The sequence below is a fragment of the Enhydra lutris genome, unplaced genomic scaffold (genome assembly GCF_002288905.1).
Source record: "Enhydra lutris kenyoni isolate GAN:26980312 unplaced genomic scaffold, ASM228890v2 scaffoldscaffold2, whole genome shotgun sequence".
NCBI lineage: Eukaryota > Metazoa > Chordata > Mammalia > Carnivora > Mustelidae > Enhydra > Enhydra lutris.
In genome coordinates, this window is record NW_019154086.1 from 54,475,229 (window position 1) to 54,499,950 (window position 24,722).

General features: G+C 36.5%; 1 protein-coding gene across 2 annotated transcripts in view; it reads left to right on the forward strand.

Moving 5' to 3' along the window:
• The window catches only part of LOC111151990 (spindle and centriole associated protein 1), a 61,586-nt gene that overhangs the window by 31,497 nt on the left and 5,367 nt on the right, over positions 1-24,722 (forward strand). For both annotated transcript variants that reach the window (XM_022510246.1, XM_022510254.1), the window contains exons 8-15: positions 460-596; positions 807-944; positions 1,304-1,569; positions 3,248-3,379; positions 5,882-6,029; positions 6,919-7,143; positions 21,366-21,856; positions 23,961-24,144. In XM_022510246.1, the coding sequence (XP_022365954.1) occupies positions 460-596; positions 807-944; positions 1,304-1,569; positions 3,248-3,379; positions 5,882-6,029; positions 6,919-7,143; positions 21,366-21,856; positions 23,961-24,144 (1,721 nt within the window). The remainder of the gene's footprint in view (positions 1-459; positions 597-806; positions 945-1,303; positions 1,570-3,247; positions 3,380-5,881; positions 6,030-6,918; positions 7,144-21,365; positions 21,857-23,960; positions 24,145-24,722) is intronic.

A 24,722-nucleotide genomic window follows, 5' to 3' on the forward strand; every position in this document is an offset into this window, starting at 1 on the left:
TAACTCCCTATACTACAGCTCTTCTTCCCACTCCTTCTCCCTGCTCCCAGGGACTCAGGGCAGAGTCTGCTTTAGTCATTTTACTTCAGTGATGAGCATAGACTGTGTTCTGAGGACAGCCTCCTTCACAGAGAGAAACCGGAAAGGACCAAGCCACGTACTTTCTCTGGGAGAAAGAGAGGAGAATGCGGCCCATACCACAAAAATTCAGAAAGGACAGATTTTTCCTCCGAGGAGGAGCCAAGGTGGGTGGGAAACTGGGAGGAAGATGGAATGATTCCTTCTAACACTAAGAAGACTGGCATTTTAGGTACCTGTCTTACCAGTTAAAGCAAAATGTATTTTTTTCTTTGATTTTGAATTATTAAAAGTGCTATCAATCAAACATTTAAGCAGTTGAGCAGTTTAAATGATAGCATTTATTAATTCTGATATAGCTTGTTGCCTCATATTTTATAGGTTTCTCCACCAACTGAAGGAAGATAATTCTGAGTTAATTAATAAACTGTGGACTGATATTCAGCAGAAAATAACAACACAGTCCCAAAACCCTCCAGGAACTCCATCACCTGCCCCTCCATCAGGAGAACAAAAAGGTTTGTTCCCCCATTGTATTATTTCTCACAGAACAGTAACTTGTTTTATTATGTTCTTCCTTAAACATAGTAATGTTTAAAGGAATATTATTTGGGTTTTGACTGACTTTACCTAATTGAATGAAATACTGATTGATCTGTTAATTGGAATGCTTAAAACTTTTTTTTCCTGTTCACTTGAGATTCTTTTGGAAATATTTTTTTCTTTAGCTGCTCTGAATGCTACCAGCGCTGTCAAGAGAATCCAGACCAGGCTTCAATCTGAAGAATCTACTGAGACTCTAGACTCAAGCTATGTTGTGGGACAAGTGCTGAACTCAAGGAAGCAAAAACAGTTGTTAAAGAAAGGTTCAATCCCTCAATTTACAAAGATGAATTGTTAAACGCATAACTTGATACAGCTTCCTTTATCTCTTAGTAAAGGTTTTTCCCTTAAACCCATCCAGTTGGAGCCAGCTGATTAGACTTTTCTGAATGGTAGCTAAGAAATGCCTCCAAGTATAACAATGTAACTCTGTAGAAAGGTGGTTCTAGTACATTCATTATAGATAGTGTAAACCTGATTTAGACTGCATTTTTCATGAGAAATGGTGATAACTTCTACAAAAACCTTTTGTAACCTGTGAATAACAGTCAGTGGTTTTTCTAGTAGCTTGCTGGTATAGCTTTTCCTGGTCTTCTAATAGGGTGACTTCTGTCATTATCAGTGAAAGGAAAACTGGATTCCAGTGCTCCTTCCAAGCAGAAGAAGAATGTGTTAACAGCTAGCACAGCCTCCACAGACTTACCAAACAGCAATAATTCCAGCCTAGATGTCCTCAAACACATGATCAATGAAGTGGAACATGAAATGGAAGAATACGAACGGTGGACGGGACGCGAGGTCAAAGGACTGCAGAGTAGTCAGGGGCTTACAGGCTTTACTCTGTCACTAGTGGGTTCCCTCTGTCGCCTGGTTCGGTACCTTAAAGAGGTAAGAACAAGAGGTTATTCTCCTCTACAGAGTGCTGGTAGAAACATTTGGGTTTTTTTTCCTCTACATTTAATTTATTACAATTTCCAAATGAAGAGTAGTAAAATTTGAATAGCTTTGTTTAAAATATCTCAGTTTTAGATTATCTGCAGTAAGGTTTTATCCTCTTAATTTCCCTCTACATGCCAATTTATGTATCCTATAGTATAAGTGATGTTGATTTTAATACAAGCTGTAGTAAATTGTAATTAGTAAGGTAAATCTATAAATAAAATCATGTCTTATGCTGACATTGAATATATTGTTTGGCAGTATTAAATTCAGTAGAACTACTAAATGTGTCCTTGTTCTATTGCTTTTCTCTGTGTTCCTACTCCTACTTTAGTTTGGAGAATGGCATGCCTGTAATCTGTAGATACAGATGAGGAAAATTCTTCACGTTATCTGTGTGACTACTTGGGCTTTGTCTGAAGTAGATCTTTTGTTGTTCTGAAAATAATTTATAAGAGAAGCAAGAATTATTTCTGTAATTAATTTTTGAATAACCAGTCTTCAGAATGCTGAGGAATTAGAGCTAGCTCTACATTTCATCTTTCAAAAAACCTATTTAAACTGTTATCTTATGTTTTATACACTTAAATTTGTTAAACAAATACAACAGAAAATGTTCAAGGACATTTTATTATTAAAATAGTTGGTTCATGGGGCACCTGGGTGGCTCAGTGGGTTAAAGCCTCTGCCTTCAGCTCAGGTCATGATCCCAGGGTCCTGGGATTGAGCCTCGAATCGAATCGGGCTCTCTGCACAGCGGGGAGCCTGCTTCCCTTCCTCTCTCTCTGCCTGCCTCTCTGCCTACTTGTGATCTCTCTGTCAAATAAATAAATAAAATTAAAAAAAAATAAACAAAAAAAATAGTTGGTTCATCACTCTAATTCTGATGTTTCAATTTCTCTGGAGCTGTCTTCCTAAAATTACTTTTTAGTGAAATATTTATTGTACTGTCAGACTTACGAAAGTCTTATCATTCTTCTATCCTTAAATTAGGGCCCTTCAGGAATGTACTTTTGGCTCTCTGAAAGCGTTGCAGGTTTAGTAGCTTCCACTTGTTAGCTAATCACTTGCTCTACAAAGTTAAAACCATTTAAGCCTGTTGTCATTTATTTTTTATTTGAACAAACTTAGTTGTTGAATTGGTGATCAGAATCACATGGCATGAAATTCCAAGAAACAGAAGGTTATAGATAAAAATTCTCATTCCCACCCTTAACTTCCATTTAACTAGTTTGCTTCCCTGTGGCCAGTAGTCATTGCCAGATACAGGTGTATCCTTCTAGAGATGCTCTGTGTATAATCAAGCAATATGTATATGTCCTTCCCTCCACTTTATTCGGCAAAAATTTGTACTTACTTAAGCCTTTATACCATTCTGTTTATTATGTTCTATATAAAGAAGGGAAAAGGACACAGCATTTCATTTTAATGCGATATAAACCTTTTAATAAAAATATGTCATTCTCATTACTGTCACATATACTTTGTATTATTTTCTTTGACAGTTTTGAATAGAAACTCTTAGTTTTCAGTATTTGATGCTTTTGATGGGAGTTTATTTTTGGATGGGAATTTTATCTTATTATTGATGGAAGTTTTTTTTTTTTTTTTTTTTTTTTTTTTGTAGAGCGAGGTCCAACTGCGTAAAGAAGTAGAGACAAGGCAGCACCTGGAACAAATGTTAGGTGATCATCGAGAGCTCATTGATGCTCTTACAGCTGAAATTCTTCTCCTTAGAGAAGAAAATACTGCTACCCAGGTACTTAGATGAGATCCCAACTTTTCTGCATTTAGTAAAATAAGGTATCTTTAAGAGTATGTAAGATTTTCTTTTAGTTGCCTTTGGTTTAGTTGTGTGGATGTGATTTCTTATCTCTTCTTTATTATCATCAACAGTAGCTTTTATGGAACATTTATTATATTGGAGGTACTGTAGTAGAAACTTGAAGTACAAATAACATACAGAAAAGTCTGCTGTCTTTAAAAAAACATACTAATATTGGGGAAGACAGAATCTACATTTAAATGGTAACTACCAATATTATAGCAGTTTATCCAAAATGTGAAATAAGTGTTGTGATAGCTACTTCTAATTTCAAAACAGCAGAGGATACAATTTAGGAAGCTTCCTGTAATCATATGCCATTTAAAGTTGTTTGCAGTATCTTCATATTTATTAGATAAGTCCTTTTTGTCACTTGTCTAGCTAATTGCTCCTTTTATTTATTTTTTTTAAAGACACAGTATTTCTTCTAGAAACCAATTAATACTGCCTCAATGGTGCATTAAACATTCTTAATTTGTGCTCTTTCTGTTCTCTCTGGGTATTGCTCTCACTGCATTTACCAAATTGTGTTACACATACATGTATACCTGTCATCAAGACTGAGCTGCTTGAGGGATGCCTGGGTGGCTCAGTCAATTAGGCATCTGCCTTTGGCTCAAGTCATGATCCGAGGGTCTTGGGATCAAGTCCGGCATTGGCCTCCTTGCCCAGCAGGAGGCCTGCTTCTCCCTCTGTCGCTCCCCCTGCTTGTGCTTGCGCTTTCTCTCTCTGACAAATGAATAAATAAAATCTTAATAAAAAAAAAAGACTGAGCTGCTTGAGCAGAGATGGTTTTATTCATCTCTTTGTTCTCCAGTGATGGTTGTTATTACTTTTATTTGTTAGCCAAAAGAGACTGGAAAAGCCGTAGTAGGCAAGTTGTGTTGTATCAATGGATATTAGATAGAAGACATGCAATTTTTTTATTGATCTATCCATTTCACATACCATTTAATTATCTTATAGAAGTGTACAATTCAGTGGTTTTTAGTATATTCACAGAGTTTTACACCAGCACCGTTATCTAATTCCAGGATGTTTTCCTCACCCCAAAGAGAAACCCCAAGCTTGTTAGCAGTCACTCTTTGTTCTCTCCTCCTTACAGCTCCTGGCAATTATAAATCCACTTTGTGTTTCTAAAGATATGCCAAATGTGGATATTTCATATAAATGGAATTATGCAATATGTAATCTTTTGTATCTGATCTCTTTCACTTAGCATAATGTTTTCAGGGCTTAACTATGTTGTAGCATGTGTCAGTACTTCATTCCTTTTTATTTTCCACTAATATTCCATTATAAGGATAGACCTCATTTTGGTTATCCATTCATCAGTTGATGGACATTTTTAGTTGTTTCTACCTTTTCGTGTACTATGAGTGAATAATGCTGCTATGAACATTCATGTACAAGTATTTGTGTGAATTTAGGTTATCAATTCTCTTGGGAAGGTGAGCAGTTTTAAAATGTACTAATTGAAAAAAAAATAAGTAAAATGTACTAGTTGGCTCAACAAATTGTATTGATTTGGGCCGGGCACTGTTACTGGTGCAGGAGATACAGTCATGAACACAGAAGCAATCTTTGGGTGAAGTTGTGAAAAGTGACCATATTATTAATCTATTTTGAAGGCAAACAGTAGGATTTTTCCGATGGGTTGGATTTGGATATGGGGTAAAGGAAAGGATGTGAGAGGAGTCAAGGGTGATTCCAAAGTTAGGGGCTGAGCATTTAGAAGGATGCAGTTGCTGTTGATAAGTTGGGAATGTTCAGGGGGAGTTTGGTTTTGTACATGTTAAGTTTGAGAAGCATATGTGAGTTCTAGATGGAGATGCTGAATAGGTCATTAGAGATGATTGTAGAATTTGGGAAAAATTTGAGCTGGTATGAAATTGTTTAGTGTACTTTATTCAGTAGTCCCACTAACAATTCTGACCATCTGTGATTTTTATAAAATGTCTATACATTTTGGATACATATACATATACATATATATGTGTATGTGTATAATACCTCTTATCTTGGTGTATATATTTTTTCTTAACCTTATTTTATATACATTACGTAACTTCTTACTGGGTCATGTTTATCAGTGTAAGTGCCTGTGTAATATTCTGTTAAATTAGCTTGAGTCAGTTGATACCATTTATATAAAGAGGTTTTATAGATCAAAAGCACTGTAAAAAGGTTAATTCTTATTGTTGTATGGTAGTGTATTTATTAATTAATAATATTCTGTGATACATTTAACCATTCCTCTGTCGTGGGACTTTTAAAACATTTATGATTATGTGTTCTTACAAATGCATGACTTTAGTATTTGAATGAAAGTCTGAAGTTCCTAGAGGAGTTAAAGTGGTGATACAGTTCTGCATGTCTAGGTAATGATCTGAGGTCTGATATTGCAATGATATTATTTCATTCTTTTTTCTCCAGGCAAGACTTCAGCAGTACATGGTCACAACAGATGAGCAACTTATATCTCTGACACATGCCATGAAGAACTGTCCTGTGATAAAAAGCAACAAAGAGTATCAGGCATCCGAAAGGGGATCCACAAGCAGGAAAATGATAGACAATCTGGGTGAGTATGGTCTTATCATCCCAGGTTGGCATTAAACACAGAGTAAACAAAACTATAAACTTATATGTTATTGGTCATGTATACATAGATAACATTGTCACGATGACAGTTGCCATCACTATTTCCAGCTAATATATGTTGGGTACTTGCACTATGCCAGGCACTTTTTAAGTGTTTTATGTGTATTATCTCATTTAGTCCTCGTGATAATCTAATGAGGTAAGTATTATTGTTATCCCTGCTTTCAGGATGAGAAAACCAAGGCTTCGAGAGGGTTGGTAGCTTAGCAAGATCATAAAACTAGAAAGTAGAATTTGCTTCCTAGACCACTGGGGCTTTAGTGCCAACACTTTTCATCACTGTGCACCAGGTTCAGGAGGAGAGGAGATGGTCTTGGAAAGAAAAAGAAATACTGAGTTTTAAAAATTTGTAACTTTTTTTCATTTGTGGTGGTATTTGGAAAGCCTTTCTTCACTTCCTATGCCATCCTATGTCAGAGTCTGATTAGGACAGTTAGGTTTTTTCATGTTTTTTGCTTCTAAGTAACACTTTGATGAGTATCTGTGTGTGGTAAGTATTTTATGTATTTAGGAGTGTTTTCTCATGAGGGATTCTGAGAAGTGGCTGACTAAAATTTAACTTGCATGAAATAAACTCAATGGCTGAGGCAGGTCTCAGGGACTAAGTGCTTTTCTCAAAAGCAGCCCCTTCTTCCCAGTGCTGGCCCCTTGGGAGCCTTGCCTGTGAGTTACAGCTAAAGGACGATATGGCCTAGAAAGTGAAGACTCTAGAGTCCATGTGATTTAGCTTTCTGTGGAAATGCATGTAAGTGTAAATACCTGCAGTGTATCTATAGTTACAAGTGCTGACAGCCTCTCATCTTCTTCAGAGGGCCCTGTTGTAAATGCTAATGTCTCCATGCCATTGGCGTTCAGAGGGGAGGAAGCGGCTGAATTCACACAGGAAGACTTGCCTGTTAAACTGTCTCAGGTGCCAACTCCCCCGGATAGTGTGAATCTGACTAACAGTTTTCCCGCACATATATTTGAGCCGGCTGTGTTGTTGACACCACCCAGGCAGAAGAGCAACTCAGGATTCTCTCCCTTGCAGGACGGTAAGCAGGCTTTTTCTAAAGCTGCCTGACGGTTGTTTTTTTATGCTTTATATATGCAACATACTGTGTCCATTGTTACCCAGTAAAGGGAATTCTGAAAGATATTGATTGCCACACATAAACTTTAAGCTAAAGGAGGATTTTTCAGGGTTGTGTATATCATGTGTGTTACACCTGTGGTGAAATGTCATGTTAAATTTCGTTATGTATCTGTTCTATTAGACATTGCAAATATTATATCAGATCAAAGGATTAGAGTCCTCAGCATTAAAATGTAGCAATAAAATCCTCCTTTCCCTGTAGGCCAGGAGCATAGGAAAGGGTAAGAAACAAGAGATTATATTCCAGAGAGAGAGTAATGAAATTTAGCCAAGGAAAGGTAAGAACTGTGACTATAAGGATTTTGTAAGTCAGATTTGGTTATTAACCTCTTTCTCACTGAAATTTCTTTAGCTTAGTCAGTTGAGGTAATTTTATAATGAAAGTTGATCAACAATTAAAAATAGCTTTCAGGTCACTTTTTGCAGGACATATATAGAGTTTAGAATAAAAAATTAAAAAAAATTTTTTTTTAAGATTTTATTTATTTATTTGACAGACAGAAATCACAAATAGGCAGAGAGGCAGATAGAGAGAGAGGGAGAAGCAGGCTCCCCGCTGAGCAGAGAGCCTGATGCGGGCCTCGATCCCAGGACCCTGAGATCATGACCTGAGCTGAAGGCAGAGGCTTTAACTCACTGAGCCCTAAAAATTATTGTTTATCCTTAGCTCAGAGATTCTTAACTTGGGGTACTTCTTCAGAAGTACCATGGAGTGTTTCATTGTTTGGAAAATTATGTTTATTTGTCCACCTGTGCATTTTTTCTAGAGCTATAGAACCTTTTTTTTTTTAAATAATTCTTCAGTCAAAAAACTACCTTAGATTCTCCTCCAGTGTTTTTAGAAAAATGTTATTCAGCCCTGATTTGCATACATTTTTTATTTCTTTGAGTGTTTACATTCTTACACAGGGGAACAGAATAATAACTTTTATTGTCATTGGAACTTAGAAATTTGGTCAGATTTTCTGTACCTTCTTTTCAATAAAGTACCTGAAGAGGCCATAAGAGTTAAAGAAAATGACAAGTTCTTGCGATGATAAGATTTGTTTTGGCATTTATTATGTGACTGTAAAGTCTGTCAAGTCTTTCTGGTATAGGGAGACAGTGCTAGGCTGAGGGTCAGAAGTGCTAGAATCTTGGCCCATCCGGTGACTAGCTGGGAGGCATGGAGCTAAGACACTTACCGTCTCTATATTCATTTTTCTGGCTTCAGAATGAGAGATTTTTCTTTTATCTTTAATGTTCATCTGGCTCTATAGTTCTGTGAAATGGTATCTCCTCTTTAGAGCCTAGAGAGAATTGTTAACTCTGAATCGGAGATATGATTTCAGTTCTGATTTCTGTTCAGGTTAGATTTTCATTCTCAAAGTAAGCTTTCAAATGTTTACATGGTATTAATATGCTCATCTAATGATCTCATGAGATATTATAAAGTATTTCCCACCGGTGATAGGAAGATAGCTTGAAGTTGTTCTTCTTTTTTTTTTTTAAAGTAGGCTCCACCCCCAGTGTGGGGTCCAACATGGGCTTGAACTCACAACCCTGAGATCAAGACCTGAGCTGAGATCAAGTTGAATGCCTAAGGAACTCAGCCACCCAGGCACCCCAAATTCTTTTAAAGAAACAATTACCATAAGTATTTTTACTCTGATTACAAATATACTAAATGTCCACTAAAGCAAATTATTTGGGGGCTGTTATAGACACCTCTTTGTTAGCAGGTTTGCCTTGAAAATAATGCCACACATTTCTTTTATAGTGTGCAGATGGAATAACCTTTGAACATGTATTCTTAGTTGGTGAAGTTTTGTCATCATATTTTTCAGACTTTTATTTAGAATGCCCACATATAAAAAATTGTTCAGATAAAGGTGGGAGGTACATAGAGCCGTTTATCAGCCTTTAGTCGGAATAGCTCTGTCCAATAGAACTTCTGTGATGATGAAAATGTTCTGTGTCTGCTCCATTCATATTGGTAGCTGCTAGCATCAGTGGGCACTTTAAATGTGGCTAATGTGACTGAAGAACTGAATTATTAATTTTATTTCACTTTGATTTGAATTTGAATTTGAATAACTGCCTATGTCCAGAGACTCTCGTAATGGACAGCATTGCCCTAGAATTTCCCATCATAGATCATTTCCGTTGGCTACTGATTGACTTCTACTTTCTTTTACAGCCACACTTTTTGAAAGAGTAGTATATATATGCTGTTTTCATTTTCTTATCTCCCATTCATTCTTCATTTTCAAGTGTCAATTCTAATTTATATTTTGATGCGGTTAAAAAAGGCACATACAAAGGTCTTTTCCTCTTTTATCTTTAGGCCTGCCCTAAGAGGGAAGCATTTTTTCCCAATTTGATTTCTGCTGATTTTGTGGTAGTCTCCATAATTAATATAAGATATTTTTATATATTTTCTCTTAAATTTTAACTTTATGCAATAATTGTAGACTGTCCTTTATTAAAGAAGAGGGTTTAATTGACATTAACTCCTACTTTCCTTCTCTATCTAATTTGGATGATTATATTTTAATTTTTAATTCTTCTATTGCTTAACTTTTGTGACTTCAAATACTTTCTATCTCTTCTTTGTTAACGCTATGCAGTAGCTCTTGGCTTTCCACTATGAAAGACAGGGATACTAGCTCTGCTTCCCTTCTGGCTCTCCTGTGCTTCCACTTCACACCTTCACTCAGTCTATATTTCCTTTTACTGTGTTGAGTTTGGTGACATTTCCTTTGTTCCATTACTACAATTATGTCTTCTGTGTCTTGTCTATAGATGGTTCCTGAAACTTGAAAACAAGTGACTGTTTTTTTGTTTCTTGATCTATTGTTACTATCAGTCTTTGTGCCACAGGAAGGAAAAAGTTCTTAGTATGAAGATCAAAGTGAATTTATTTCACTTAATCAGTTGTTCAGAATATTTAAGTTAGCTCTATATTTATACTGACTTTCTTCCTTAGTTTTTGTTTTGCCTGGAGTTTCGAATTGCTTTTACCCTCTTGTTTACACAAGAATAATGTGCTTTACTCTCTTGTTTACACATGAATGATAGCTTCTGGTCCTTTAGTTATACTGTGTGTGGCATGGAATCCGCTTTCATTCCAGAGATAATTCCCAGAGCTCTTCCACCCCGCTCCAGTCTGCACTGATTGCTCACTCGGGCCCGCCACATACCTCTTATCCTGGGACTTGCTAAGGTCACACTCCTGGGGTTATATCTACTATTTCCTGGATTCCATTTATTCCTCTTTGGTTTTCTCCCTCAGGTTTCTGAAAGAAATCATTAGAATGAGTGTATAGAAGGTAAATCCCTAAGTTCTTAAAATTCTGAGAACATTTTTCCTTTTTCTGTTATACTTGGTTGATAATTTGCCTAGATATAGAATTCTAGGCCCATAATCCTTTACCCTGAGAAATTTGAGGCATTGTTCTATTGATTTTTACTATCTGGTGTTGCAGTTCAGTTGTGTGATGTAATATCTAACTTTTATTTCTTTGTATTTGACCTACTTTTTCTTTGTGGAAGCTTTAGAATTCCTTTATTTTTATTCTGACCTTGCATAAGGTGTGTCTAAATGTGTGGGTTTTTTTTTTTTTTTTCCCCTCATTGCACTATGAGGCACCAGTGGGACCTTTTGGACATGAAGACACATGACTTTCCGCAGTTTTAAAAAATAGTATATTGACCTTCTGGACCATTTTCTTATGTATTTAGCCTTATATCTTCCTTCTTATATTCTGGAAGATTTTTTTTTTTTTTCACTTTATATTCAACCCTGTCTTTTATTTTTTTAAAAATTTCACCAAGTTATATTTTTAATTTCTAAGCAACAGCCCTTTCTTAGTGTTTGATTGTCCTTTTTTCTTTGATGCTTATTACAAATGCATTATCTTGGGGCACCTGGGTGGCTCAGTTGGTTAAACGGCTTCCTTCAGCTCAGGTCATGGCTTCAGGGCCCTGGGATCGATTCTGGAGCCAGGCTCCTTGCCCAGCAGGGAGTCTACTTCTCTTTCTCTCTCAAATAAATAAATAAAAATTAAAAATAACAACAACAACAAACAGCACAACAAAACCAAACAAATGCATTATCTTCCAGAAACATTCTTCTGAGTATACCCTTTAGAATTTTATTACATTATCTTTTGTATCTGAATTTTCCTTCTCTTCTGAGTATACCCTTTAGAATTTTATTATATTATATTTTGTATCTGAATTTTCCTTCTGTTCTGAGTTTACCCTTTAGAATTTTATTATATTTTGTATCTGAATTTTCCTTCTGTTCTGAGTATACCCTTTAGAATTTTATTACATTATCTTTTGTATCTGAATTTTCCTTGCGCTTTCTCTCTCTGACAAATGAATAAATAAAATCTTAATAAAAAAAAAAAGACTGAGCTGCTTGAGCAGAGATGGTTTTATTCATCTCTTTGTTCTCCAGTGATGGTTGTTATTACTTTTATTTGTTAGCCAAAAGAGACTGGAAAAGCCGTAGTAGGCAAGTTGTGTTGTATCAATGGATATTAGATAGAAGACATGCAATTTTTTTATTGATCTATCCATTTCACATACCATTTAATTATCTTATAGAAGTGTACAATTCAGTGGTTTTTAGTATATTCACAGAGTTTTACACCAGCACCGTTATCTAATTCCAGGATGTTTTCCTCACCCCAAAGAGAAACCCCAAGCTTGTTAGCAGTCACTCTTTGTTCTCTCCTCCTTACAGCTCCTGGCAATTATAAATCCACTTTGTGTTTCTAAAGATATGCCAAATGTGGATATTTCATATAAATGGAATTATGCAATATGTAATCTTTTGTATCTGATCTCTTTCACTTAGCATAATGTTTTCAGGGCTTAACTATGTTGTAGCATGTGTCAGTACTTCATTCCTTTTTATTTTCCACTAATATTCCATTATAAGGATAGACCTCATTTTGGTTATCCATTCATCAGTTGATGGACATTTTTAGTTGTTTCTACCTTTTCGTGTACTATGAGTGAATAATGCTGCTATGAACATTCATGTACAAGTATTTGTGTGAATTTAGGTTATCAATTCTCTTGGGAAGGTGAGCAGTTTTAAAATGTACTAATTGAAAAAAAAATAAGTAAAATGTACTAGTTGGCTCAACAAATTGTATTGATTTGGGCCGGGCACTGTTACTGGTGCAGGAGATACAGTCATGAACACAGAAGCAATCTTTGGGTGAAGTTGTGAAAAGTGACCATATTATTAATCTATTTTGAAGGCAAACAGTAGGATTTTTCCGATGGGTTGGATTTGGATATGGGGTAAAGGAAAGGATGTGAGAGGAGTCAAGGGTGATTCCAAAGTTAGGGGCTGAGCATTTAGAAGGATGCAGTTGCTGTTGATAAGTTGGGAATGTTCAGGGGGAGTTTGGTTTTGTACATGTTAAGTTTGAGAAGCATATGTGAGTTCTAGATGGAGATGCTGAATAGGTCATTAGAGATGATTGTAGAATTTGGGAAAAATTTGAGCTGGTATGAAATTGTTTAGTGTACTTTATTCAGTAGTCCCACTAACAATTCTGACCATCTGTGATTTTTATAAAATGTCTATACATTTTGGATACATATACATATACATATATATGTGTATGTGTATAATACCTCTTATCTTGGTGTATATATTTTTTCTTAACCTTATTTTATATACATTACGTAACTTCTTACTGGGTCATGTTTATCAGTGTAAGTGCCTGTGTAATATTCTGTTAAATTAGCTTGAGTCAGTTGATACCATTTATATAAAGAGGTTTTATAGATCAAAAGCACTGTAAAAAGGTTAATTCTTATTGTTGTATGGTAGTGTATTTATTAATTAATAATATTCTGTGATACATTTAACCATTCCTCTGTCGTGGGACTTTTAAAACATTTATGATTATGTGTTCTTACAAATGCATGACTTTAGTATTTGAATGAAAGTCTGAAGTTCCTAGAGGAGTTAAAGTGGTGATACAGTTCTGCATGTCTAGGTAATGATCTGAGGTCTGATATTGCAATGATATTATTTCATTCTTTTTTCTCCAGGCAAGACTTCAGCAGTACATGGTCACAACAGATGAGCAACTTATATCTCTGACACATGCCATGAAGAACTGTCCTGTGATAAAAAGCAACAAAGAGTATCAGGCATCCGAAAGGGGATCCACAAGCAGGAAAATGATAGACAATCTGGGTGAGTATGGTCTTATCATCCCAGGTTGGCATTAAACACAGAGTAAACAAAACTATAAACTTATATGTTATTGGTCATGTATACATAGATAACATTGTCACGATGACAGTTGCCATCACTATTTCCAGCTAATATATGTTGGGTACTTGCACTATGCCAGGCACTTTTTAAGTGTTTTATGTGTATTATCTCATTTAGTCCTCGTGATAATCTAATGAGGTAAGTATTATTGTTATCCCTGCTTTCAGGATGAGAAAACCAAGGCTTCGAGAGGGTTGGTAGCTTAGCAAGATCATAAAACTAGAAAGTAGAATTTGCTTCCTAGACCACTGGGGCTTTAGTGCCAACACTTTTCATCACTGTGCACCAGGTTCAGGAGGAGAGGAGATGGTCTTGGAAAGAAAAAGAAATACTGAGTTTTAAAAATTTGTAACTTTTTTTCATTTGTGGTGGTATTTGGAAAGCCTTTCTTCACTTCCTATGCCATCCTATGTCAGAGTCTGATTAGGACAGTTAGGTTTTTTCATGTTTTTTGCTTCTAAGTAACACTTTGATGAGTATCTGTGTGTGGTAAGTATTTTATGTATTTAGGAGTGTTTTCTCATGAGGGATTCTGAGAAGTGGCTGACTAAAATTTAACTTGCATGAAATAAACTCAATGGCTGAGGCAGGTCTCAGGGACTAAGTGCTTTTCTCAAAAGCAGCCCCTTCTTCCCAGTGCTGGCCCCTTGGGAGCCTTGCCTGTGAGTTACAGCTAAAGGACGATATGGCCTAGAAAGTGAAGACTCTAGAGTCCATGTGATTTAGCTTTCTGTGGAAATGCATGTAAGTGTAAATACCTGCAGTGTATCTATAGTTACAAGTGCTGACAGCCTCTCATCTTCTTCAGAGGGCCCTGTTGTAAATGCTAATGTCTCCATGCCATTGGCGTTCAGAGGGGAGGAAGCGGCTGAATTCACACAGGAAGACTTGCCTGTTAAACTGTCTCAGGTGCCAACTCCCCCGGATAGTGTGAATCTGACTAACAGTTTTCCCGCACATATATTTGAGCCGGCTGTGTTGTTGACACCACCCAGGCAGAAGAGCAACTCAGGATTCTCTCCCTTGCAGGACGGTAAGCAGGCTTTTTCTAAAGCTGCCTGACGGTTGTTTTTTTATGCTTTATATATGCAACATACTGTGTCCATTGTTACCCAGTAAAGGGAATTCTGAAAGATATTGATTGCCACACATAAACTTTAAGCTAAAGGAGGATTTTTCAGGGTTGTGTATATCATGTGTGTTACACCTGTGGTGAAATGTCATGTTAAATTTCGTTATGTATCTGTTCTATTAGACATTGCAAATATTATATCAGATCAAAGGATTAGAGTCCTCAGCATTAAAATGTAGCAATAAAATCCTCCTTTCCCTGTAGGCCAGGAGCATAGGAAAGGGTAAGAAACAAGAGATTATATTCCAGAGAGAGAGTAATGAAATTTAGCCAAGGAAAGGTAAGAACTGTGACTATAAGGATTTTGTAAGTCAGATTTGGTTATTAACCTCTTTCTCACTGAAATTTCTTTAGCTTAGTCAGTTGAGGTAATTTTATAATGAAAGTTGATCAACAATTAAAAATAGCTTTCAGGTCACTTTTTGCAGGACATATATAGAGTTTAGAATAAAAAATTAAAAAAAATTTTTTTTTAAGATTTTATTTATTTATTTGACAGACAGAAATCACAAATAGGCAGAGAGGCAGATAGAGAGAGAGGGAGAAGCAGGCTCCCCGCTGAGCAGAGAGCCTGATGCGGGCCTCGATCCCAGGACCCTGAGATCATGACCTGAGCTGAAGGCAGAGGCTTTAACTCACTGAGCCCTAAAAATTATTGTTTATCCTTAGCTCAGAGATTCTTAACTTGGGGTACTTCTTCAGAAGTACCATGGAGTGTTTCATTGTTTGGAAAATTATGTTTATTTGTCCACCTGTGCATTTTTTCTAGAGCTATAGAACCTTTTTTTTTTTAAATAATTCTTCAGTCAAAAAACTACCTTAGATTCTCCTCCAGTGTTTTTAGAAAAATGTTATTCAGCCCTGATTTGCATACATTTTTTATTTCTTTGAGTGTTTACATTCTTACACAGGGGAACAGAATAATAACTTTTATTGTCATTGGAACTTAGAAATTTGGTCAGATTTTCTGTACCTTCTTTTCAATAAAGTACCTGAAGAGGCCATAAGAGTTAAAGAAAATGACAAGTTCTTGCGATGATAAGATTTGTTTTGGCATTTATTATGTGACTGTAAAGTCTGTCAAGTCTTTCTGGTATAGGGAGACAGTGCTAGGCTGAGGGTCAGAAGTGCTAGAATCTTGGCCCATCCGGTGACTAGCTGGGAGGCATGGAGCTAAGACACTTACCGTCTCTATATTCATTTTTCTGGCTTCAGAATGAGAGATTTTTCTTTTATCTTTAATGTTCATCTGGCTCTATAGTTCTGTGAAATGGTATCTCCTCTTTAGAGCCTAGAGAGAATTGTTAACTCTGAATCGGAGATATGATTTCAGTTCTGATTTCTGTTCAGGTTAGATTTTCATTCTCAAAGTAAGCTTTCAAATGTTTACATGGTATTAATATGCTCATCTAATGATCTCATGAGATATTATAAAGTATTTCCCACCGGTGATAGGAAGATAGCTTGAAGTTGTTCTTCTTTTTTTTTTTTAAAGTAGGCTCCACCCCCAGTGTGGGGTCCAACATGGGCTTGAACTCACAACCCTGAGATCAAGACCTGAGCTGAGATCAAGTTGAATGCCTAAGGAACTCAGCCACCCAGGCACCCCAAATTCTTTTAAAGAAACAATTACCATAAGTATTTTTACTCTGATTACAAATATACTAAATGTCCACTAAAGCAAATTATTTGGGGGCTGTTATAGACACCTCTTTGTTAGCAGGTTTGCCTTGAAAATAATGCCACACATTTCTTTTATAGTGTGCAGATGGAATAACCTTTGAACATGTATTCTTAGTTGGTGAAGTTTTGTCATCATATTTTTCAGACTTTTATTTAGAATGCCCACATATAAAAAATTGTTCAGATAAAGGTGGGAGGTACATAGAGCCGTTTATCAGCCTTTAGTCGGAATAGCTCTGTCCAATAGAACTTCTGTGATGATGAAAATGTTCTGTGTCTGCTCCATTCATATTGGTAGCTGCTAGCATCAGTGGGCACTTTAAATGTGGCTAATGTGACTGAAGAACTGAATTATTAATTTTATTTCACTTTGATTTGAATTTGAATTTGAATAACTGCCTATGTCCAGAGACTCTCGTAATGGACAGCATTGCCCTAGAATTTCCCATCATAGATCATTTCCGTTGGCTACTGATTGACTTCTACTTTCTTTTACAGCCACACTTTTTGAAAGAGTAGTATATATATGCTGTTTTCATTTTCTTATCTCCCATTCATTCTTCATTTTCAAGTGTCAATTCTAATTTATATTTTGATGCGGTTAAAAAAGGCACATACAAAGGTCTTTTCCTCTTTTATCTTTAGGCCTGCCCTAAGAGGGAAGCATTTTTTCCCAATTTGATTTCTGCTGATTTTGTGGTAGTCTCCATAATTAATATAAGATATTTTTATATATTTTCTCTTAAATTTTAACTTTATGCAATAATTGTAGACTGTCCTTTATTAAAGAAGAGGGTTTAATTGACATTAACTCCTACTTTCCTTCTCTAATTTGGATGATTATATTTTAATTTTTAATTCTTCTATTGCTTAACTTTTGTGACTTCAAATACTTTCTATCTCTTCTTTGTTAACGCTATGCAGTAGCTCTTGGCTTTCCACTATGAAAGACAGGGATACTAGCTCTGCTTCCCTTCTGGCTCTCCTGTGCTTCCACTTCACACCTTCACTCAGTCTATATTTCCTTTTACTGTGTTGAGTTTGGTGACATTTCCTTTGTTCCATTACTACAATTATGTCTTCTGTGTCTTGTCTATAGATGGTTCCTGAAACTTGAAAACAAGTGACTGTTTTTTTGTTTCTTGATCTATTGTTACTATCAGTCTTTGTGCCACAGGAAGGAAAAAGTTCTTAGTATGAAGATCAAAGTGAATTTATTTCACTTAATCAGTTGTTCAGAATATTTAAGTTAGCTCTATATTTATACTGACTTTCTTCCTTAGTTTTTGTTTTGCCTGGAGTTTCGAATTGCTTTTACCCTCTTGTTTACACAAGAATAATGTGCTTTACTCTCTTGTTTACACATGAATGATAGCTTCTGGTCCTTTAGTTATACTGTGTGTGGCATGGAATCCGCTTTCATTCCAGAGATAATTCCCAGAGCTCTTCCACCCCGCTCCAGTCTGCACTGATTGCTCACTCGGGCCCGCCACATACCTCTTATCCTGGGACTTGCTAAGGTCACACTCCTGGGGTTATATCTACTATTTCCTGGATTCCATTTATTCCTCTTTGGTTTTCTCCCTCAGGTTTCTGAAAGAAATCATTAGAATGAGTGTATAGAAGGTAAATCCCTAAGTTCTTAAAATTCTGAGAACATTTTTCCTTTTTCTGTTATACTTGGTTGATAATTTGCCTAGATATAGAATTCTAGGCCCATAATCCTTTACCCTGAGAAATTTGAGGCATTGTTCTATTGATTTTTACTATCTGGTGTTGCAGTTCAGTTGTGTGATGTAATATCTAACTTTTATTTCTTTGTATTTGACCTACTTTTTCTTTGTGGAAGCTTTAGAATTCCTTTATTTTTATTCTGACCTTGCATAAGGTGTGTCTAAATGTGTGGGTTTTTTTTTTTTTTTTCCCCTCATTGCACTATGAGGCACCAGTGGGACCTTTTGGACATGAAGACACATGACTTTCCGCAGTTTTAAAAAATAGTATATTGACCTTCTGGACCATTTTCTTATGTATTTAGCCTTATATCTTCCTTCTTATATTCTGGAAGATTTTTTTTTTTTTTCACTTTATATTCAACCCTGTCTTTTATTTTTTTAAAAATTTCACCAAGTTATATTTTTAATTTCTAAGCAACAGCCCTTTCTTAGTGTTTGATTGTCCTTTTTTCTTTGATGCTTATTACAAATGCATTATCTTGGGGCACCTGGGTGGCTCAGTTGGTTAAACGGCTTCCTTCAGCTCAGGTCATGGCTTCAGGGCCCTGGGATCGATTCTGGAGCCAGGCTCCTTGCCCAGCAGGGAGTCTACTTCTCTTTCTCTCTCAAATAAATAAATAAAAATTAAAAATAACAACAACAACAAACAGCACAACAAAACCAAACAAATGCATTATCTTCCAGAAACATTCTTCTGAGTATACCCTTTAGAATTTTATTACATTATCTTTTGTATCTGAATTTTCCTTCTCTTCTGAGTATACCCTTTAGAATTTTATTATATTATATTTTGTATCTGAATTTTCCTTCTGTTCTGAGTTTACCCTTTAGAATTTTATTATATTTTGTATCTGAATTTTCCTTCTGTTCTGAGTATACCCTTTAGAATTTTATTACATTATCTTTTGTATCTGAATTTTCCCCTTCTCGTCTTCTGTCTTTTGTTCTGTTTTCCTATCCTGGTTTTTCTGTTTTGTGCTGTTGATTTTACTTATATGTCTGGTGATCCTTCATTGCCTATCATAGTTAAGAATAAAGACTGGACCGAATGTTATAGGTAGTTGGCATAGGTTTTCTCTCCTGGGGTGTAGGTTGGCCTAGGTCTTTTTTCCCAATAGACTTTCCGTTCAGCAGTTGCTTTGATATATGGACACGCTTCATTAACTGCAGGCTTGCTTTTAGGGTATGTAAGTAGGATCCAGCTGTTTCACTGGGGCTACCACAATTGCCCTCCCCAATGCTATTTTTTCACTTTTGAGGATGACTGGGGCAAGTAGTGAGCACAGCTTGACCAACATAACAATAAAGTAGATTAACTTTCAAGTTATTCTCCAATTTTCAGCCTACTTCTCACTTTCTCCTTCTGCACAGTCAGCTTTGAATTAGTGGCCTTTTTCCGGTTCTCCCAGAAAGACTGGCTTTTACCTATCACTTTCTTGTAACATATACATGTTCTAAACTGTGGCTTCTGTTCAATTCATTCTTTCATACACTTCCCATCCACTTTTAGTCTTTCAGAAATGTGTCAAAATAATCTCATTTGCTAATGACTTTCTTCCTAGATCATAATCTTCACTGATATGAGTTTATTAATTTTTTAATTTCCTTGTTGTCAGTGAAAGAAGGTGAGTCTGTAGTCTTGAACTAGGAGCATCTGTCTCCCCAGTTCTTTCTCTATTAGGTCATTTCCCCTAAACTACTCCTGCTATGGGCTTCAGTGGCCTTCAGGTTAGTAACTCCAGTGTACTTTTCTTCTTTGTGTTTCTAGGTCTTACAGTAGTATTGTATGTGGTTAACCACTCCCTTTTGGTTTCCTTCATACCACATTCTTCTAATATTTCTCTAACCATTCTGGCTGCCCCACTTCAGTCTGCTTTGCTAGCTTCTCCTCTTTATGCAGCTCTGCATGTTGATTTTCTCATGTGTCGGTATTGGTTTATTTTCTCGTTCAATTTTTTTTCTCTAAATAATCTCAACCATTCTCATTGCTCCCAATACTGTCTATATGCCAGTGACTTCCAGTTTTGTATCTTCACCTAGATGAGTCTTTTTTTTTTTAATTTTTTTTTTTTAAGATTTTATTTATTTATTTGACAGAGAGAAATCACAAGCAGGCAGAGAGGCAGGCAGAGAGAGAGGAGGAAGCAGGCTCCCTGCTGAGCAGAAAGCCTGATGCGGGGCTTGAACCCAGGACCTGGGATCATGACCTGAGCCAAAGGCAGCGGCTTAACCCACTGAGCCACCCAGGCACCCCAACCTAGATGAGTCTTAAGTTTCTGACCCATGAGCCCATTTGCCTGGGGGAATATTTGGATAAATCATCAGGCACTTAAACTTATCCTGTTCAAAGTGGAATCCTGTTCAAAGTGGAATTCCCTTCCCCCAAATCTGTTCTTATTTTCTCCATCTCTGTAAATCGTATCACTGCCCACTCAGTTGCACATGCCATCTTGATCTGTGTGTTTCCCTTACTCCCCGCTTCCAGTTCATCACTCTTGGTTCTATTGCCAAAATATTTCTCAAGTGTACCCACTTCTCTCCATCTCTATAGCCAACATACCCTCGTTGAAGCTATCATCATCTTTCTCCTAAACTACCACAATGGCTTACTGGTCTCCCTACTTCCATTCTTGGATCTTCCAATTAACACAGCATTTAAGAAATATAAATTGAGTCATTGTCAAACCTTCTCCATATTTCATTGATCTTGGATTAAATTACAAAATTCCAAACATGGCTTGAGTGAGAAATATTTCTGTACACCTCTCCAATCTCATATTTTTTCCATTCTCCCTTGTTACTGTATTACACTAAATTGGCCTCATTTCTTTGCTCTTTCCTATTTTTGGGCATTCACATATGTTGTTCTCTCTGCCTGTACTATTCTTTGCTCTGCTTTCTGCCACATATGTAATCATTTTTAAATTTTACTTCTTCAGAGACGCCTTTCCTATCTTCAGTTTACAGTAGGTATTTATACTCCCTACACCCCCAGTATTCCTAGATACGAGTTAATACATGTATTAAAATGTGAACTTGGCAGACTTTTTTTTTATAAGGATACTGATAAAGCCTTAAGGAATATAAAAGTCTCTGTATTTGATTGTTTGAGGTGGCATTGGTGGTATATTCCCTGCTAAAATAATTTAGGCATTCAGAAACCAGACCCTTCTCTTGAAATACATTTCTAACTACCATGATGAGTAATGAGATGATTGTAGAGCCAGTCTGTGGCTAAATGATGCATGTTTATTCTGTTTTAATTTTATCTACAGTATTGAGGAGGACTGTTCAAACTCGTCCTGCTCCACGAATTCCTCCAACTGTGGAAATCATTGAGAAGGAACAAAATTGGGAAAAGACGGCCTTCCCTACTGACACAGACAATCAGAATTCAAGTGAAGAGAGTCGTCTCTTCACTCAGAGGTGGAGGGTGTCTCACATGGGGGAAGATCTGGAGAACAAAGCCCAGGCTCCTTTTGTTAACCTCTCCCAGCCCTTCTGTAGTTCCCATTCAAACACTCAGCAGGCCAGAATCCCCGAGTTCTCAGAAGACACCCTGGTACTGGGAGACGGGCAGCAGCTTAGAACAAATGAAGCATTAATACAAAGAAAAGACATCATGGCACGAATTGCTGAGTTGACCCTGCAGAATTCAGCTATCAAGGCACATCTGAATAATATTATTGGGCCAGGAGGAGAGCAAGGGGATGGAGTTCGGGAATTAAACAAACAAGAGACAAGTCATGTGAGCAACATGACTGCAGTGAGTACCAGTTAAGGGTTGACTAAGGACATTTAGGAATTTAAGTACTTTGCTGGAACAAAGGGTTCCTGGATATCTTTGAGGCTGCTACTAGAAGGCTTTATGCTTTGTCATGTCCTCATCACAAAAAAAAGAAAAGTTATTTATCAGTTTATTTAACACATACAGTAAAAGAGGACAACATAAAATAGAAAACGATGAAAATGAATGAGGAAAATAAGACAAAGGTAAAATGTGTAGAAAAGCTGAAATTAAGCTGCAAATGAAGTTATAAATATAAAATGCAAAATTAGTTTGAGTTTGAAAGCCTGCTATTCAGCTACATTTTAATTGAAAGCATTTTTATTCTCATAGGGCTCATACAAGAGAATTATGTGTAGCTGGGCCTCAATTCATGAGGAGTTAATTTTTTAGGACACACAATGCATTTTCCTGTAGAAATGATGTTTTAAAGGATTATTAAAGTCAGACTTTAATGTATGTATGAATCATCTGGAGATCTTGCTAAAATGCAGTTTCTGATTGAGCAGTTCTGAGATAGTACTTGTGCATTTTTGACAAGTTCCCAGATGGTACCGGACTGAGGATTATGCTTTGAATAGAAAAGTCTGCCTATTATAGTGAAGGAATTTTGTAGGCTAACCAGGTAACTTAAATCTTCATTTTCTTGTTCATGGGGAGAAAAGGGATTCTAAATTCCAGCTAGTGACTGTTTATAACATGTTCTTATGCTGGTCCCAGTGATGGGAGACATGTCCTTTTACCACTTTGTGAGCCACAGTGGCTCCTGTCAGGGTTCTGATAGCAGACGGAACAGTCTTTTAGCAGTGGGAAGGAGCTGGGCAGCTTTATGGATTAAGGATTCCAGAGGTGATTGCTTCTATAAAGGCCTTTACCAATGATAGATTGAGGGCTTCCATGAGGAAGTTTAGGAAGAGATGGGGGTGGGCTTAAGGGCCACCTCTGTCAGCACAGACTCACGGGAAATAAGGGCAGTATGAGTGTGGAGTCACAGAGTAATAGTCAGAGGGGACTGGCAATCTTTTACCAGGAAGAAGTATTAGGAGTGGGCAGCTGCCATCGGTATAGATGTGTATAAGTACAGATTGCCTTAATTTTGAGTCATTGGAGTTATTTCTGCATTTGCAGAATTTTGACGATTATTTGAAGCAGGTAACTAGCTCTTGGTTTTAAAAAGGCAACAGAGCTGAAAATTGAGCTTGCCTGCTTTTCTAATTAGTATACAGATCAGGCTAGTGAGGATAATCTGTTATTGTCTTCACCACTCTCTTTGTCATAATCTGAATTTCAGAGTGATCTTTAATTTAAATGTTTTGTTTATCTCTCTTTTTTAAAATTAATGAATGTATGTTACAAATTAGTGATTTCTATTAGGAATTTTTTTTTTCCTCAAAGAGACGTATTTAACTAAATGAAATAATCAAGAATGACACATGTATTCGTCTCAGGAATTTTCATATTAAATTTATATTATATTCCTTGGGTGGCTTTTTTACTCTACCTTTCATATTCTTTTCTAGTCACCCCATTTCTCAAATTAGATATCTGAGGCCAAACATGGCTTGGGGTGGCTGACCCCTGGTCAAGAAGAGTGATAAGATTCCTAGAAATCTTTGCCAAATAACTCATGGTACATGTATGATGATTGGGATGGTAGAAGCATCTCTCGAGGATAACAGATCCTTTTTTCTATACTGAGATTCACACCACAGATCTATCATTAATAGACCTGTTACTTAGAAGTCAGGTCAGTAGCAGTACTCTCTTTGCTCATGGGACCTTTTGTGTACCTCAACAAACATGAAGAGATGAAGGGAAGCTTTGTCCCACAGACATTCTCCATGGACAGTGGGACTAGAGGGATTATGTGGTGCCAGTATCAGAAGATTGGTATCCCTTTCCTTTAGCCCTAATTTTTCAATTAAATGACTTTTATTCTTTGCCTACTATTCAAGTTTACATATAGTAAGGGCCGTGAATACTAACTAGCTGGCTCTTAGTGGAAGAGCTCAGTTTTACAAAAAGTTAAAATTGTTTGGATTGTTTTTAATGTGGAATTTGTGCCCCCCCCCTTTTTTTTAAGACCTTTCCAGCAACACAACCTCTAACATCAAGTAGCATGGAGGAGCGGATTGCAGAATTGAATCGGCAGAGTATGGAGGCTCGTGGAAAACTCTTGCAGTTAATAGAGCAGCAGAAACTTATTGGTCTGAATCTTTCCTCTCCACCAGTATCACCCATTCCATCACCTCCCAGAGCATGGACTGGTTGGTCACAAATTCATGATTTAAAAGCCAGACACATGAGAGTTTTTACTTTCTTGATTTTGCAAGTATATATTGAGCTGAAAGAAATCTCAAAGCATATATTTCAATGTCTTCAATTTCACATTGAAAGAAACAGACCTAAGTCTCAGAATAAGTGACAGAAATAAGACTAGAAGGCCACTCTCCTGGTAGAAAGCTGTACCATGGTGCCTGCAGTTAATCTTTGGTATCTAAGTTCTTAAGTTGCCTGATGTGTAAATGGGATTCATTATAGTGTATGATTCACTTAGGACCTATGCAGTGGCTAAGTATAAAACATTAGCATCAAAATGATAATTTAGAATTTCATCAGCAACAAATTACAAGTTATTTTATTAAAACCAATTAAAACATTTTTATTTGTAAATTAAACTTCCCATTCTGTTATTTTATTTAAGAGTGTGATAAACCAGAGGGGCTTCTGAATAAGGCTAGTGACTGAAAAATTAGTTGTCATAACATTTACAAACAAAAAAGTATGGATGAAATGAAGTAGATCTTAAGTTGTTCTTTGGCAAAAATTGAATTACTAAGACCCT